The sequence below is a fragment of the Lonchura striata genome, chromosome Z, assembly GCF_050655825.1.
Source record: "Lonchura striata isolate lonStrDom1 chromosome Z, ASM5065582v1, whole genome shotgun sequence".
Lineage (NCBI taxonomy): Eukaryota > Metazoa > Chordata > Aves > Passeriformes > Estrildidae > Lonchura > Lonchura striata.
The window spans coordinates 84991734-85009889 of record NC_140740.1 but is presented as its reverse complement, the minus strand read 5'-3'; the positions used below and the strand labels follow the sequence as shown (position 1 = coordinate 85009889).

At 46.6% G+C, this 18156-nt stretch overlaps 2 protein-coding genes across 21 annotated transcripts in view; one reads left to right on the top strand and one right to left on the bottom strand.

Annotated features, from left to right (window-relative positions):
• KATNAL2 (katanin catalytic subunit A1 like 2) overlaps positions 1-2863 on the bottom strand; it is a 28829-nt gene extending 25966 nt beyond the window's left edge. For 4 of the 12 annotated variants that reach the window (XM_085567377.1, XM_085567378.1, XM_085567382.1 and 1 more), the window contains exon 1: positions 2143-2318. In XM_085567377.1, the coding sequence (XP_085423503.1) occupies positions 2143-2193 (51 nt within the window). In that variant the 5' untranslated portion in view covers positions 2194-2318. Of the gene's footprint in view, positions 1-2142; positions 2320-2752 lie in introns of those variants that run through there. The other 8 variants (XM_077790032.2, XM_077790033.2, XM_077790034.2 and 5 more) reach the window with 4 other exon arrangements.
• Positions 2864-5832: 2969 nt separating this feature from the next.
• PIAS2 (protein inhibitor of activated STAT 2) overlaps positions 5833-18156 on the top strand; it is a 32279-nt gene continuing 19955 nt past the window's right edge. For 7 of the 9 annotated variants that reach the window (XR_014951480.1, XR_014951481.1, XR_002465843.3 and 4 more), the window contains exon 1: positions 10505-10594. Coding sequence is in view for 4 of the 9 variants with exons in the window: in XM_021535526.4 (XP_021391201.1) it covers positions 10571-10594 (24 nt within the window). In the remaining 5 variants the exon portion in view is untranslated. Of the gene's footprint in view, positions 6046-10504; positions 10595-13873; positions 13895-18156 lie in introns of those variants that run through there. The other 2 variants (XM_085567376.1, XM_085567374.1) reach the window with 2 other exon arrangements.

Below are 18156 nucleotides of genomic sequence, written 5' to 3'. Positions count from 1 at the left end.
TGACCCTATATATTCTGCATGAATTTTGCATGTTTGTTGGGATGAAAAATAAAGAGCTACAAAAGTAAGTCACCATCTGGGGAGCTTGGGAATAAGAACTGTTCTGCTTTAGTGTATGCACTCTAAGGGCATCCACCTGGAGCAGTCAGGATGTGTTCAGAACGATCCCTGATTAGGAATTCGGACAAGGGGCAGCCAGCTGTCTGTGCAATCACAGGGAAAGCACTAATCATAATACACACACAGAGCCCCTTCCCTCTTCGGGTTTGGGATACCAGGATGCTGACAAGTATGGAGTTCCTCAAAATCAAGCTGGCACTTTGTGCCAGGACAGAGAGGCTTGATGGGCTCACCTAGTTTTCCTCCTCCTTCCACCATCCTGTATCCCCACAGCTTTCCATTCCACATAGCCCTTTGGATATTTGCACCCTTGACAGACTTTTCAGAAGGCTGAATGTTCAGTTCTTGTCTGGCTTGCTGACCGTACTTTTTGAGAAACACAAGCAGAGAATGGAACTGGTGAGTTTTAAACAATGTATAACTTGGCTGCCATTGAATAGAATTTCCCAGGACAAAGAAAGGGCACTTTGCCCTCCTCTCTCCTCCAAATAATACGAGGCTGCTGCAAACAAGAGAGTTGCCAAAGTTTTCAAGGATTACAATGAGCTTTCATAATTAAAGACATACAGGAAGCTCACCATAGAACTTCTGACAGGAAACAAGAAGGAAAAAATTGGCTTGGCAGCTTCAGGTAGTTTTTCAAGTCACTAATTAAAAAAAGAGGCTCCAAACTTCCGTTCCTCTGTGAAACAAATGACTCCCTCGCCTCTATACCCTAAATATAGACTGTTACCTTCAAAAGGCTATGGAGAAGCCAGTTTACCAAAAGCACATCAAACCAAATCCTGCGGCACAGCTGACAGAACTCCTGAGCTCCAGTTCTCAGTCCCACAAATGTTTCTGCACTCAGTGTGCAGCACCACTTTGGGACAAAGGCCATGCAAATCCCCACTGGTGATGTTAAAATTCAGGTCCCCTTTTCTTCTCTCCTAATGGATGTGGTATGTTTCAATACCACACCTTCAGGCTCCATTTGCAGTGGCCCAGGTCTGAATTCACTTTAGGGCTCAGGAGACTGTGCTAGAGGATCCCATTCCTGGGTAAATATTTCTATCCTATTAACACTTCCTAAGGAGAGGAAATAGAGGGCAGGCACCAATCTCTTCTCTCTGGTGACCAGTGACAGCACACAAGGTAATTTCATGGAACTGTGGCAGGGGAGTTTTAGGCTAGATATCGGGAAAAGGTTCTTCCCCCAGAAGGTGGTCAGGCACTCAAGGAGTAGTCCAAGGCTGCCAGAGCTCCAGGAGTGTTTTGACAACGCTCTCAAAAGCATGGAGTTTTGGGGCTGTGCTGTGCAAGGCCAAGAGCAAGAACATGATTATACTTGTGGGTACCTTCCAGCCCAGAACATTCTATGATTCTACAGGAGGTTGATGTAACACCTAAAGCTGTCTCAAGTCTCCTTCCAAACACCTCTTTTGTGAAGAATCCTGCACTTTTCACTCTCAAGTAGGAAGAGGGATTGGTGTATGCACGCAAAGCACCCAACAGTCTTATGGGAAGGCTTTTATCATCCCTGCAGCCTCTCTCCCTCTGGTGTAATTTAACCAGCAGATGGAAGCAGAAGAACAGGTTATGAAATTCAGCAAAATCTTGCTGTTTCTCGGTTTTCTAGAGCAAGAACCATAGAATCATTGAGTTACAGGATGGTTTGGGTTGGAAGTGACCTGAAGACCATCCAGTTCCAAGGCCTGCCATGGTCAGGGTCACCTTCCACTATCCCATATTGCTCCAAGCCCCGTCCAACGCGACCTGGGATGGGGCAATACAGCCGTGACTTTTAGAAACAAGAACGAATGGAGGAAGAAATACGGATTGCGTCCTTTGGCCGTGCCTACTGCTCCAGAACTATGCAGAGAGGGCTGTGAGGCATCCACGCCTGGCCCTGCCCACCATGCCCAGCCCCGTCCCGGCCGCCATGACAACACCAACACCCCCGCGCGCATGCGCAGAGGCCCCCCGCGCTCCCCGTTGACAAGGCAACCGCGTCGCGGAGCCGCGAGCTCCGCCGGTTCTCACCGCTTCCCGAGCCTGGTGGGTGGCTCTCAGCGCCTGGCAGGCGAGCTCCATGGTGGCAAGCGGTGCCGCTGGGAATGTTACCGGGAATGCCGCCCGGAATAACGCACCGAGCGCCCGGACCCGCGCCCCGCCGACCCCCGAGGGGGACGGGCGCGCCCCGCCTCACCAGTGCAGCCAATCGGAACGTCGGAATGCGAATGATTGACTGGAGATCTGCCCAATCACGAGTAGAGGAGCGTGGGTGAAAGGCGGCGCTGGCCAATGGGCGCCGGGCTCGCCTGGCTGGTGCGGGGCGGTTGGGCGGGGGCCTTGGGCTGAGGGGATGGAGGGGTCCGGCCTCGAAACAATCCAAAACTACCCAAAACCAACCCAAAATGACCCAAAACCAATCCAAAACGACCCAAACCCAACCCAAAACAAGCCAAAGCAACCTAAACCAAGCCAAATGAACCCAAAATATGCCAGTCCAAGCCAAACCAACCCCAAAAAAGCCAAACCAACCCAAACCATGCCAATCCAACCAAACCCCACCACAACTAAAACAAATCGAGCCAAAACAACCCGAATGAGCGCACCCAGCTTACTGCGTTGTTAAACCTGCCCTGCTCACCCACAGGCTGAGGTGTGCCCGAGAAGCAGCAAGGTGAAGCTGCCTTTCGCGTCAAGGATGCGCCATGGGCATTAAAATGGAGACCAGCACGGTGAGGGAGCAGAGCGCTGTGAGAGGAGCTCTCCTGGGAGCACAACTTGGCTGGCTGATTGCTGCAGCCTCCTGGGGTTCAGGGTGTGAATTATTCGACAGGTGAATTGTGCCTGTTGGATGTGGTCCAGCTTCAGTGCAGCTGGAGAAGAGCCCATGATCGGGTAAGACAAAACGTAAAGCTCAGTATCAGGACCTCTACCAAAACTCCTCTTTCGTGAGGATTGCTATGCTTTTCTCGCACAGTGGGAAGAGGAATTGATAGTCACATGCACAGCTTTGTGGGCAGGGCTTTTATTATCCCTGTTCCCAAATCCAACAGCTGCTCAGTTCTCAGGGCAATGACCAGGTTTTCACATCATGCAATACAACCTGGTCTAATGAAGAGGCAAGGGGATGGAACTGGATGAGTTTTAAGGTCCCTTTGAACCCAAAACATTCTGGGATTCTATACCATACTTGCTTAGCGTATCATCCTCAAAACCATGCTTTTTCCAGACATCTAGATCTTCTTCCAAAAATACTCCTCAGTATATGCGTCAATACTCTATTATGGCTTTGTCCTTTTGGTGTCACTCTGTTCCCACTGTGGAATGTTTCCCCAGCCCTTTTCTAAAACGTTCCCAACCTGGTACATGCCAACACAGGCTTCAATGTGTGTTCACATCTCAGGTAGCTGTGATGCAGATGGTTATACGTTCATCCTGTCAAGGGTGCAATTCAATACACATTTTTTATTACATTTTATTACATTTTACTCCCATAAAACATGGAGTTTTTTCAAAGTAGGTCAGATTAATGTTTTTCTAACTAACTTAGGTCCCCTCCTATTAGAATGTATGCTTAATTTTGTGGCCTGAATGTGGTAGTAGAGTGGTGATGCATTTGTAATTCTATTACCGTGGGCTTCTTTTTTTATGCCTCTGAAAGAGAAATTCCTGCAATTGAAGTTAGAATTCAAGCCATCCCAAGTTCATCACTGTTGGGAGAATAGCCTGGGTTCAGGTCTGTGCTTGACTGGAGAGTTTTCCACCAGTAGTGTTAAAGGGGTAATGCTATCTTAATATGTGGTTTCCTATAGTTTTGATGGATAAAGTGACTTTTCAAATCCTTTGAAAAAAATTGAGGGTAATTTTCACAAAAACTCTCCATAGAGGCAAATGCTCACACACTGTCAGGGAGGCTGCGTTCAAGACTCTGGAATCTACGCCTATGTCAATAGACATAATTTAATAAAAATAATAATGATCAAGTAAGCAACTTCATAGCAAAATGTAAAAATTTTGCTGTTGTTCTTATTACCAAAATACAGGTGTATCACTGTAGTATAATAGAATGGGCAGGAAAAATTAATATTTCACTACCAAAACTGATAAGAATATATATATATATATATATATATATATATAAATACATTAGGTTTCTAATTTAGATTTTCCTAAACTTTAATATAGCTATTGTCAATGCAGTTTTCTATAACTACATTCATCATGTCCCTTTGTTGCCTTTGTCCCAGGCTGGAAATGAAACTCGAGATAATTTTAGTAAGGAGGTAACATAAAAGAAGATCTTTAATGAAGACACTCAGGAACAGTTATGGAAAGACGTCCACAGAAGTCCACTCCCCCCCCAGGGTTGAGTACATTTTTATAGGTTTTAGAAAATTAGCATAATTGATAAAGGCGCCAGTTAGGAGGACAAATGGTGATGCAATTCCCCCCAGGTCAAGCCCCTTCTCTGCAGTCCCTCCTTCAGCACCAGTTGTACTTTGTCCATGAAAATGTGTCTTCAAGGGCTGTTCCCAGCCTTGGCTCCCAGGAAGAACCAAGACAGCACTGGAGCCTTGTATCCCCCGGGGCTTGGAGCTCTGGAATTTGTTGTGTATTTCTGCTTAGGGAAAGGCCATGGAAAAGTACTGGGAAAACTAGCTATTAATACAATAAGTGACAGAGTTACAAATATATGTGTGAAGAATACAGAGAGCATATAAAATTTAAAAGGGCGAAACCCAAACAGCATCACTTTGACAGATTACATCCAAACTCTGTTTTGTCAAACAGCTGCATAGAAAATGCGGATACAATGCAGGCAACATAACTTATTTCTTTACAATAAGCAGAATCAGAGAACCACAGGATAATTGGGTTGGAAGGGACTTTGAAGACCATCCAGTTCCAGTGCCCTGCCTCAGACAGAGACACCTTCCACTAGACCAGGTTTCTCCAAGCCCTGTGCAACCTAAGTATCCAACTTAGAATATTTTGTCTTATAGCCAGAGCACACATATTTTTTGTCAGCAGCATGATTAAGCGTGTCTTTCAGTCTCTCTGCTTTGACAGGTCTAGACCTCACACAAGAGGTCTGACAACCACTTAAATATTTTTGCCATTCACTCCTAATGTTACCTTAAAAAGGACATGACTGTGGGATATGAGAGATGATGGAGAAGCTTAAGGCTGACCTCATAAAACTCTTCCCTTTAAACACAGGACACACAAAACAAATCTACTTTACACCCAAGTCGCCCCAGCCCCATCCTTGCCTGCCTGTGGTCTATTAGCAGCTGGTTAAGCAGCACAGGAGGGGTTTGATGAGGTGTAATTCCGATAAAAGCAATTGTTGCAATCCTTCGAGCATCTGCAGAGTGGTTTTGTTTGTTGTTTTGGGCCTTTTTTTTTTTTTTAACTGTAGTGTTTGTGGAAGACTGGGAGGGTTTATTTGGATGTTCAGATGTCTTTCCGTAGTTAACACAGCTGTGGGAACAGGCAGTGCTTATACAGACATACTGTTCATAGCACTAGAAAGATTACTAGAAAAGGCTGAAACCAGATGGGTTTTTTTCCCTAACAAGCCTCAATTTAGAGGGCAGGTTGCTTAGCACCTAGAGGCTCGTTAAGTGCCCTAATTAGAGCCTACTGGGGAAGATAAAAACCCAGCAACTAACTCAGTGATTTCTGGGAGATAGGAGTATGTAGTGGCTGCTCTGGGGAAGGTCTCATCCTCCAATGGCTGATTCTGGGCCGAGATTTAACACTAATATTGAAAATTCAAAAAATGCCCAAGGAAAGAGCCTAGGAGATGGTTCAGGAGATGCAGCAGCAGGTTTAGTGAGAAGAAAGAGGAGAAGAAGAAAGGGGTTTCGGAGATGGAGGTCCAAGAAGAAGCAGAAGTTTTATATGCCAGAAGAATTTCTGACATTTGAGGTAAGTTTAGTGGAAAAAGAAATATTGGAAATGTTGAAATTTAGCAAAGATGACTTGGTAGCTGTGGAGTATAAGCCTGGAGTTGATGTGTTTGTGAGAAGTTATTATAAAACAGCAGGATTTTAAAGAACTAGAGCAGGGAGATTAATTAAAAGGGAGATTAATTCTAGTTACTGGAAAAACAGAAGAGGGAGATTTGAAAGAAATTTTTGTGGGGAGATAATGGAATGTGTAGTACAAAGACTGTGCGGGAAAGATAGAGGAACACTTCAGTAAAATATTGTGGAAAGCTATTACATAAACTCTTATTATCTTATGTATATGAGATATATAAAAATAGCATTTGCTCCTATCCCTGCAGATATTGGGGATAAGATGAATGGAAATGTTGAAAGATGTGGTTATGAAGTGAGAGGTGAGTTGTACACTAGAAAAGAACCACCTGGCTCTGATGTGAGCTTGAACACTGATGTCCTTCCTGGTGTGTTTGAAGGAAGGAACACTAGAGGGTTTGTTAAAGGAACAAAAGAAGGCTTTGGTCTGGTCATGCTTTAATGATCTAAGAGAGTCTAACCTGCAGCTTGCCCCTTTAGTTTGGTATTGGAGGGAAAAATAAGCATTTGATGGACTTAGGAGTTGAACTCATGCAGTGGTGTGGCAGATGGCATGTTTTATTAGCCTGTCAATTATTGGTTTTGACTAACAGAAGGGGTTTGAAATTAATGAAGTCCTTATGTTTAAATCTTCAGGGGAAAGGGGTGTCATAAGACCAAGCACAAAAGCTGTTAGTGCAGAGGACTAGGTATTTGTGCCTGCAGTGGAAAACTTTGGCACATTTAAGGGTTTATCTTGGAGTAAACAGTAAATAAAAAGGAAAGCCTGTCTTAGCAAGCTGTTGCAAAAGTGCAACTAATGATGTTAGTTATTGAGTTCCTTGGAATCCAGGTCTTACAGTGGCATTAAGTGCCCATAGGTAGCGTGTATGGCAGGGATCAATATCCTGTAGAAAAGGTTCCCTAAAATTGCCTGCCAGCATCCCTCCTTGCAGAGCCTGCTGCTGACGTGGCCTGTCCCTTGGCCCATACGTTACTGTTGAAGTTGCTGCTCTGGATGTGTCAGTCGTACAAAACAAGCTGCCTTTTGGTTAATATGAGCAAATATGTTTTGCATTCCAGGCCTCTTTTATTTTTTTTATCTTCTTGTTTGGGTTATGCTGGCTGCTCGCCTGTTTGTTGGCTGAGTCTTTCCTATTTTTTATTGCAATAAATCGGTAGTTTGCTTTTACAGCCAAGTTGCTGATGAAACTGAATATTGTGAGTAGGTAATTATTGTGACTAGGTAATGATCTCTGGCTGCTTTTGAAAACAATATTCTCGGCTGCACCTCGATGTTTATTTTCCATAAATGTCCTAACATTTACATTCCTTACAGCTGGAAACCCATTATCCAGTTTTTGAGGCTTACTGCTGATGACATTTTCCCTTCATTTTTTATTAATAAAACATGCTACATCATCATTATAACACGAATTATGAGTGCTGTTGATTGGGTGGATAAACTGGGCTGTAAAATCACAAGCTTTCTATTTAATCCACTTCAATTGCAAACTGGAATATGTTCTATTTATTTTATTCTATGATTTCCTAGTTTGGTTGTTTTTTTATTTTTGTTTGGTTGGTTTTTAGTAGAACAACTTAGTTAAATAGCAGAGTATTAATTCTGGAGGGGAAGAAACATGGCAGGTGTGACCAGATCTGGGCTCCTCAGTACAGGAAAGACAAGGAGTTAATGCAGAATGTCCAGTGGAGGACACAAGGATTATGAAGGGTCTAGAGTAGCCCTTGTGATGAGAGATTGCAAAAACTGGGTATGATTAGCCTAGAGGAGACTGAGAGGGGATCTCAATAATGCAGATAAAATCTCAAAGGATCTAGAGGATAGTGCTGGACTCTTTCAGTGGTGTCCAGCAACCGAATGAGGAGCAATGGCCAAAACTGAAATACAAGAAGTTTCACTTCAGCATGAGGAAGAACATTATGTTGAAGATGGCACAGCTCTGGTAGAGAGGTTCCAGGGTTCCAGGAGTGTCCCTCTGCGAGACATTTGAAACCCACCTGGAGTTCCAGTATGACCTGCTCAGTGTGACCCTGCCTTGTCAGGTCTAGGTGATCTCCAGAGATATATCTATTTTGTCATTCTGTAATCCCTCTGGAATCTTTTCCAGGGCCATTTGAATTCTTCGCACCCTGCAGCTGCTGCACGAACACCGTGTAATTGGGACCGGTATCTATGGACATGTGTGTGTGCACATGGACAAGTTTTCCATCACAGTTCCCAGTCTGTCCCACTGTGGGGCAGTTTCCTTTCAGGGCTCCCGGTGTGTGTACCACTCCAGCCCGGTTTCCCCATTGTTCCCAGTGTGTCTGTACCACTCCAGCCCAGTTTCCGCATTGTTCCCACTGTGTCTGTACCACTCCAGCCCAGTTTCCCCCCTGGGTTCCCAGTATGTCTGTACCACTCCAACCCGGTTTCCCCCATTGTTCCCAGTGTGTCTGTACCGCTCCAGCCCGGTTTCCCCCAGGGTTCCCGGTGTGTCTGTACCGCTCCAGCCCGGTTTCCCCCAGGGTTCCCGGTGTGTCTGTACCACTCCAGCCCGGTTTCCCCCAGGATTCCGGGTGTGTCTGTAGCGCTCCAGCCCGGTTTCCCCCAGGGTTCCCGGTGTGTGTACCGCTCCAGCCCGGTTTCCCCCAGGGTTCCCGGTGTGTCTGTACCGCTCCAGCCCGGTTTCCCCCAGGATTCCCGGTGTGTGTACCGCTCCAGCCCGGTTTCCCCCAGGGTTCCCGGTGTGTCTGTACCGCTCCAGCCCGGTTTCCCCCAGGATTCCCGGTGTGTCTGTACCGCTCCAGCCCGGTTTCCCCCAGGGTTCCCGGTGTGTCTGTACCGCTCCAGCCCGGTTTCCCCCAGGGTTCCCGGTGTGTGTGTACCGCTCCAGCCCGGTTTCCCCCAGGATTCCCGGTGTGTGTGTACCGCTCCAGCCCAGTTTCCCCATTGTTCCCGGTGTGTGTACCACTCCAGCCCGGTTTCCCCCAGGATTCCCAGTGTGTCTGTACCGCTCCAGCCCGGTTTCCCCCCAGGGTTCCCGGTGTGTGTGTACCGCTCCAGCCCAGTTTCCCCCAGGGTTCCCGGTGTGTCTGTACCGCTCCAGCCCGGTTTCCCCCAGGATTCCCGGTGTGTCTGTACCACTCCAGCCCGGTTTCCCCCAGGATTCCCGGTGTGTCTGTACCACTCCAGCCCAGATTCCCCCAGGGTTCCCGGTGTGTGTGTACCGATCCAGCCCAGATTCCCCCAGGGTTCCCGGTGTGTCTGTACCGCTCCAGCCCGGTTTCCCCCAGGATTCCCGGTGTGTGTGCCGCTCCAGCCCGGTTTCCCTCAGGATTCCCGGTGTGTCTGTACCGCTCCAGCCCAGATTCCCCCAGGATTCCCGGTGTGTGTACCGCTCCAGCCCGGTTTCCCCCAGGGTTCCCGGTGTGTCTGTACCGCTCCAGCCCGGTTTCCCCCAGGATTCCTGGTGTGTCTGTACCGCTCCAGCCCGGTTTCCCCCAGGATTCCCGGTGTGTCTGTACCGCTCCAGCCCGGTTTCCCCCAGGGTTCCCGGTGTGTGTGTACCGCTCCAGCCCGGTTTCCCCCAGGGTTCCCGGTGTGTCTGTACCGCTCCAGCCCGGTTTCCCCCAGGGTTCCCGGTGTGTGTGTACCGCTCCAGCCCAGTTTCCCCCAGGGTTCCCGGTGTGTGTACCACTCCAGCCCGGTTTCCCCCAGGATTCCCGGTGTGTCTGTACCGCTCCAGCCCGGTTTCCCCCCAGGGTTCCCGGTGTGTGTGTACCGCTCCAGCCCAGTTTCCCCATTGTTCCCAGTGTGTCTGTACCGCTCCAGCCCGGTTTCCCCCAGGGTTCCCGGTGTGTGTGCCGCTCTAGCCCGGTTTCCCCCAGGATTCCCGGTGTGTCCGTACCGCTCCAGCCCAGATTCCCCCAGGATTCCCGGTGTGTGTGTACCGCTCCAGCCCGGTTTCCCCCAGGATTCCCGGTGTGTGTACCGCTCCAGCCCGGTTTCCCCCAGGATTCCCGGTGTGTGTACCGCTCCAGCCCGGTTTCCCCCAGGGTTCCCGGTGTGTGTGCCGCTCCAGCCCGGTTTCCCCCAGGATTCCCGGTGTGTCTGTACCGCTCCAGCCCGGTTTCCCCCAGGGTTCCCGGTGTGTGTGTGCCGCTCCAGCCCGGTTTCCCCCAGGATTCCCGGTGTGTGTGTGCCGCTCCAGCCCGGTTTCCCCCAGGGTTCCCGGTGTGTGTACCGCTCCAGCCCGGTTTCCCCCAGGATTCCCGGTGTGTGTGCCGCTCCAGCCCGGTTTCCCCGCAGCTCCCCTCGCCCCGCCCCGCCGCCCTTCCCGCCGGACCGCCCTCCCCGTCACGTGCCGGGAGCGCGCTCCGGGTGCACGATGATGGTGGCGGCGGCGCCCGGCGGCGGCGGGTAGAAAATGGCGGATTTCGAGGAGCTGCGGGTGAGGAGGAAGGAGGGAGGGAGGTGGCGGCGGGAGCAAGATGTCGGTGCTGGGGCGTCCGCGCCGTCTGCTCGGGGTGACGGGGAGGGAGGGAAGGAGCGGGCCCGCCCCGACTAGCCGGGGGTCGGCGGGTTCTGCCTGGGGAGACCCTCCCTGTCAGTGCGCGGTTCCCCGTCCCCGCCGCGCGGGCTGTGCTGCCGCTGCCGCCGGGGCGGTTCTTCGCTCGCCTCCCGACATTTTAAAATCCATCTCGGCGCTACCGAGCGGCCCCAGGGCTCGGGCGGCTCCTGCTGGGCCCCGCGCTCCGTGCGGCTGAAGGGAGGGCGGTGAAGAACCACCACTGTTAAAAATGCTGATAGTTGTGGAATCTCTGGAAATCCGTGGACCGCTTTCCAGCCGGGAAAGCTGTGCTTGCCTAGCGTGAAACCCAGTGCCGCTTTTCAGACTTTTTGTCTTCGTGTTCATTATCTTTCATATTGTGGTGGGCTCTCTCTAGCAGATTTGTCGGCGTGGGTGTGTGCGTGCGTGTCCTTTCATTTTGTTAAGGTGTGTACACAAAGAACTGACTGCACAGTCGGTGCTTATTCTCCTATTTCCTGAATATATATCCGCTCTTAAGCTTTGTGCGGAAGGAGGAGGTTATCTTTCACCAGCGTCCACAGCTGCAGGAGTGGAATTCTTCGTGAGAATTCTGCGTGCAGGCCGCTCCCCCCGACCTGGACTTTGTTAAATGAGGGATTAAAGCCGGGTAAATAGGAGCTACTATGAGCTGGGTTTTAGTGGAGAGGAAGAGCTGGTGTCGGTGTGACCAGTGGGAAACGCTGCAATGGCCAGAATTTCCCATGCTGAGCCTTCTTCCAGCGCTAATACTGGTAGTGCAACTGAGGAGCTCACTTATATAAATATAGTGGAAAGAACTGTGTTTCTTTGTCTGAAGACAGCAGTGCTCTGTCTCAGTTTTAGGTTTAGGAATTGTTGGCTTATTTTTTTGTGCGTGAGCCTTGTGTTGCTGTGGGTTTTTCCCCCCCTTGGAATGTGTTTACACATTTTTTTGCTCGGTGTCCTCACTCATTCTCAGCCCTCATTCCAAGGTGTCTCAAAGGGTTTGGCTGAAGCCCCTGTGTAAACTTTGTGACAGTGGTGACTCTTCTTTTATCTCTTCCTCTCCAGTCTTGAGGTGGAGTTGTGATCTGTTTCTCCCGGAACGCTGTCATTGGTTTTCTAGATATCGATAAGTATTGATAATCTCCCTCTGGGCATTAGGTTCCTGAATACCTTTAAAATTGACAAGAAACTGAAGTGCATGGATAGATGTAATGCAGGAAGCATGGAGAGAAAAGGAAGCTGTGTTTCAGGCCGACTGCAGAGCTGCCCTTTCATCATTCAAGAAATGCCACTAGTTTAAAAAAAAAAAGTCTAAAGACATATCTGTTGATATTCCCATTCATCTTATTTGTAAACAGGAGTGCTTGTGAGATGAATCCGTTAGCCTGGAGCTTCTTTAAATGTTCAGTATCTGTCTGATAATAATTCATGGACTGTTGTGGGAAAGCTCTAGGTAATTTTTGGAAGAGAGTGTAATTGCCTTATGTCTGCAAGGCCATGGCTGAATTTTTCCTTTTTTCTTTTCACATTTGAGGATGCATTTGAATGTGTCTGCTTGAATATCAGATAGTTGGTTTTGAGGCTGAAATTTTTTTTCAGACTACCAAATCTTCCTGCTTTTGACCAAAAATGAGAGAGATTCCCCCACCCCCGGTAGATTTTGTGAATTGACCTTTAGGTGTGATCTGAAATGGCTGCCTTATAGATTAACCGACTGAATGTTTTTATAGCAGTATTGTTTGCTGCTCTCCTGATGATTGCAGTTTCCTGTAGCATGTCATCTCTACCTGCTATATAAAAGACCACTTGGGCCATTTTGAGAGCAGAATTTATTTTAGTAATTTGTTAAAGACTGTCTAAAGGTAGGAGATCAGAGTCCTCTCTTAAACACTGTTTCCTGAGGGAAGCATGCAGGCGCAGCATTTTTTTTTTTTTTTTCAGGGCAAAGGAACATTTTAATATTTGTTAGGACTATCCCTGGCATCTTCTGGATCTTCACAGTAAAAGTTCTGTGGAGTTGGGACTCCAGGGTTATAACTGAGAGGCTGTAGTGAAAGAAGCCAGACTTCAAGAAACCTGCTGTTACATCAGGCCTTTTGGAAATCTTCAGTTTTGTTAAAGGATTTGCTACTTTTCAAGATACTGGTGAAAATGTCTGGTCTAAGGTTTACTCTTCCAGAGCATGTGATTACTGGTTTCTGGAGCATTAGGGAGTGGCTGAGAATATGTTTTGCCTTTCACGGGAGCACAACAGTGTCTAGTTATGGTTCATTTTGAGATACCATTTCCAGAACTGCTGTTCACAGATGTGTTTTTAAACCTGGCTCGTACCTCTATCCATAATCCCCTCTCCAGAGCAACCCAGTAAATGATGAAGGAATTACTCAGGCACAGGCGGATGTGGAAGAGAATCATCAGTCTGGTGTGGAGGCCAGAGATGACGAGTAGACACATTTTTGAATAGAATTGGCCCAGAAATGGGGAATTACAGCTCCTTGTGAGCACCATCTGTGAGACAACAATTCCAGCTCCCAACAGATTCTGAACTCACCAAGATTTAGCTTGAAGCTTGTTGAATCTCAACAAAATACTGCAGATAAGAGGATCAGTTACATATTATTATTTCATATTCTTGGGTCCATTGTGTTTCTGCTGGCGTCCTGACTCTAAAATGGAAACAAATAATGTGGAGTGCATGCAGTCTTTGAAACAGATCTCTAGTGTAGGTGACAGCATCAGTCTTGTAGTTCGTGTTTAGTCACGTTTTGAAGTAATTTGTTAGTGTCATCTTTGTGGGGCAAAAAAGAAGGCTCTTTGTATGCAAATGACTCTGCCTGTGCCAAAACTAATCTGTGACACTTGTGAGCAGTTTCATAGCTATTGTGGAAAAGAACTTACTTGGTTGAGAAGAGGTGGAGACATGCTAATATATCCTTTCTGGTGGGAGACATTGCACAAAATTTACTGGGAAATCATGTTTATAAATGCTGGAAGTAGGTTCCACTTTTACTTTTTGTTCTTGCACATCTAATCGTGAAGTCACATGATTCAAATGGGAGGAGAAATGTTGTTTGGATGCCATATTAAAATACAGAAGTTGAAGTCTCATTCTTTTATACTTGGGCTCTCTTGTTAATACCAGCCTTGGTGCCTTTCCACTTCACTTGCTTTATTTTTACAGCCTGGAAGAACAGTGTAAGTGACGGCCTCACATTTACCAGGTGAAGCAGTGCTTAGTATTAAATTGCTAACAAGAAAACGCTGAGAGCTGTTTTCATGTGTCCTCCCCAAGGTCACTGACAAATACTGTTTTACTTTATATGTGTTAATATAATTTTATTGTCGTGCTGACCAGTGTATGTTTTTGATGTAGAAATCAAGTTCCACATCATGGTCTGGGCTAAACTTAAGATGGTGAACAGAGTAGATATGAGAAGTTGCTGTTGGTGCTGTCATGATCCTTAGGCTGCAGTTAAATTGAGTGTATTAAATAACATAAATGCTGATAAAATACTACTAATAGCCTACGATAATGTGCTGTTGCCTTGTATTTGCACAAAATTCCTATGTGCTCCATAGGTTCACAGTCACTATTCTAGATCGTTGGGGTTTATTGAGATGCCTTGAAAGTTTGTTTATGTAAAATCATTAACAATTAACTGATTGTGCTGAGATACAGTGTTTGGGAGAGGAAGAAGATCATGAGCTTTTAGGTACTCTAAAAAAGGAGCTGCAGTGAAATGGCCAAGCTTTGTTTTGAATGCCTTAAATATTTGTGTTTGTTTAACTTAGGATTTTTGTTACTAAGTGCATGCAACTTTGGAGCTGATTCTTAATTAAGAAGCCAGGCTAGAGTCTGTGCAGAGGAAAATCTCCATTATACTGAGGATCTGGTGGTTATGATTTGCATTGACTATGGTTTTTTTTAAAGCTGCTTTTGCTGTCGTGTACTACTGACACAGATTTCAATAATGGCATCTTAATTTTTCCCTGTGGCTTGCATTTCTTTATCTATGGTTATATCAGTTTGAGAAAACATTTCCACTCAGCAGAGAAGTCTTCAACCATCCCAGGACACAGGTTGTTTTTCCTTACCATCATTACCCATTTCTAGCCTGCCGTAAGTCAACATGGACACAAATCTGCTGCAGAAGATATCACAAACGTACTACTGAATGTCCATGAAAGGGCTTAAAGTCAGGAGTGAGGATTTATTTGTGGAACCTGTCCTTGGCGTGTCTCTTTGTACAGAGCATTCAGACACTGTGGGGATTATCTGAAAGCCAGTGGGGCTGAAGCAGAGCTCTTAGGGGCAGGCTGACCAGTAGTTCTGAGTAGGCTGGATTGCTTCTGCAGTGCAAGTGTCCAGTTGGCCACTCAAGCAGTGCTTGCATTAAAGGCACAATTGCTGCTGCTTATTGTAGGCATACATCAAGAATGAAACAAATTTAACAGGCATTTTCAGTTACCTTCCACTGAAATAAATAAATTTTAAAATATATATATATAAAAAGAGAAAGAGCGATGTAGAGTGACTGTTAATATTGCAGGGAAGTGTGAAGAATCACAGAGCTCTTGTTTGGAGAGATGTTTGATCCCTTTCCTTTGCTTTGAAACATGCCTGTCCCTTACTTTCAGTGGCATGTCAGCATTTCCTGGGCTCTTTAGCATCATCATGCCAGGGAAATTAATGCCATTCCAGATACACCTACGGCTTAATGCTTTAGAACAGTGCTTCTGCTGATGAATCATGGTTGCTAAAGTTTAACTCTGAGAAACAAAAAAGCCTATGAAGGTTCTTATAACCTTTAAGTATGAATTTCAGGGGGAGAAATATTTCTGGAATATAAAAGTGCTTGAATTACGCAGTCTGATTCCCTTAGCGTTCTGTCAAAGTGCTTTGTGTTCATGGAGTAATGTTAAAACTAAAATGGCTTTGGTTTTGTGTTAAAAAAGCTTTTTCTATTGGGCTGTGCAGCTGTAAAGAACTTCTCTTAACAGAAAATGTCATGTACATGACACAACTTGAATGTCTAATCGTAATTGAGTGATGTGAAAAGCATATTAATAATGAGGCTGCAGTCTTCTGCAATATGTTGGAAAACCAAAAGAAAGGAACTTGATAAGGGTTTGTTGGAGGCAGTGTCTGCCTTGTACAAGCTGTTCTCACACCTACATCCCTATAAGAGTTTATTGATTATAATGAATGTCCACTCTGTATTTGTAAACTGAGTAGGAAGATAAGTACAGAATCATAGGTGTGGTTTGGGTGAAACCTTAAAGCTTCACTGCCATGGGCAGGACATGGCCACTGTCCCAGGCTGCTCCAAGCCCCATCCAGACTGTCCTTGGACACTCCCAGGGATCCAGGGACAGCCACAGCTGCTCTGGGAACCCTGTGCCAGGGCCTGCCAGAGGGAGGGAGCACTGCCCCCACAGTATCCCATCCATCCCTGCCCTCTGGCAGCAGAAGCCATTCCCTGTGTCCTGTCCCTCCATGCCTTGTCCCAAGTCCCTCCCCAGCTCTGCTGGAGCCCCTTTAGGCACTGGCAGATGTGTTTTCATATACATGTTCATTGTTGCCTTAAAGGGAAAGTAGAAACAGGTTTAGAGGGAAAGTGTTGTAAAAGCTATTGTTTAGCTACTCCTGTAAACCTCTCCTTTTGCAAGTGTTCTTTCTAAAACCCGTGTAAGATTTTTACACTGGTGGACAAACAGTGTATATTTTTATACTTGCAAGCATTTTCCATGTAGGTGTTAATTTAAAATTTTGATGACTATGGTATTGAAGCCAGGCTATGTCTTCTAGTAGAATGAGATCCATCTTGTAACAAAGTGCTAGTTTGTGAATTTTTTTTGTATGAAATGTTAGCTGTGTTGAGGCGTGACTGACTGCACATTTCACCTTGATTAACTTGCAGGAATGCACCAAAGGCAGCAGGCAGGGTAGTAGACAGTATTTTGCAATACATGCTGTTTCCATAATCTCCATGTAAAGGATTATTTTACTCATTTGCATTGTGATTATGGAATCCAGCATCATGCTTACTGCCTGCATCTGAAATAAAGAAGCTGGCATTGCTATCAAGCTTAGGCAGTTATCTACAGAACCATGCGACAAGATGATTTTGTAAATTCATGAATACTAGTATTATCTTTTCACACAGATTCTCTTTTCTGTCATAAACTGTTACTTTATTCCAAGCCATTTTTTGTGAACGGTGAAACACTTTCTTTTAATCACTCTGTTTGACTGAGTGCAAGGAAAAGTAGAAGGGGGATGCCAGGTAGACACTAACATTCTCCATCTTGTTTTGTTGAGGGAAGTTGCTGGGATGAAATTAAGGTGACGTCTGCTGTTGGCCTCTTCAGAAGTTTGGGTGAGCCACTCAGTAGCTCCCATGACTTTTTGCTGGCTGCTGTGTCCATGGTGCATTTATAAACAGGGTGTTGGGGGAATACTTGTGTGAAGGCTGCTGTGTTATCTCTGCTCAGAACAGCTTCTTGATAGAAGAGTCACTGGATCCAAATGGGTTGTCTGGAAATATTGAAAATCAGGGGCTGAAATGCAATAACCTTGTCCCATCAATGATGAGGAAAGGGTGTGTCAGGTGAGGTTTCTACCATAGTGTTTTAGATGGTCATTTTGATTTGCATAAATAATGTGGCCATTGAGAAGGCAGGTCCTGGCTACTTGCTCCTGCTGTGTTTCAATGGCACGAGAAATAGCCATTGGCTTGGACTTGAGACAGCACGTGCCTGGGCGTGAGCCAGCGTGTGCACAGGTGGATAAAGTGCCCGTGGTGTCCCAGCCAGGGTGTGACACAGCCCCAGGGCAGTGCCCGTCCCTGTGCTGGCACTGCTGAGACACCTCCAGTGCTGGGGACAGCTCAGGACAAGAGAGACACGGAGGGGCTGCAGCGTGTCCAGGGCAGGGAACAGAGCTGGGAAGGGGCTGAGCCCCAGGAGCGGCTGAGGGACCGGAGTGGGGGCAGCGGGGGGTTGGACTCTGCTCTCAGGTAGCAAGAGATGGGACAAGACAAAATGGCTTCAAGTTGTTCTAGAGGAGGTCTAGATTTGATACTGGGAAAAAATTCTTGACCAAGGCTGTTGTCCCACCCTGCACAAGTTGTTCCGGGCAGTGGAGGAGTCCTCACCCTTGGAGAGATTTGAATGTCATGTGGATGTAGCATTTAGAGACATGGATTAGTGGTGGCCTTGGCAGTGCTGGAGCAATGGTTGGTCTTCATTATCTTGGAGGTCTTTTCTAACCTAAATGATTCTGTGATTTTAAGTTCAGTTTTGATCTGAAATAATTCCCTGGTCTTACTGCCAAAACCATTTTCACAATATTAAAAAGAGAATAGGGAACAAGCCATGGAAACAGGGAGGATTTTGACTTTTCTTGGTGACTGACTCTGTGTTTGGGCAAAAATTGTGTTAAAACTTCAGCTGAG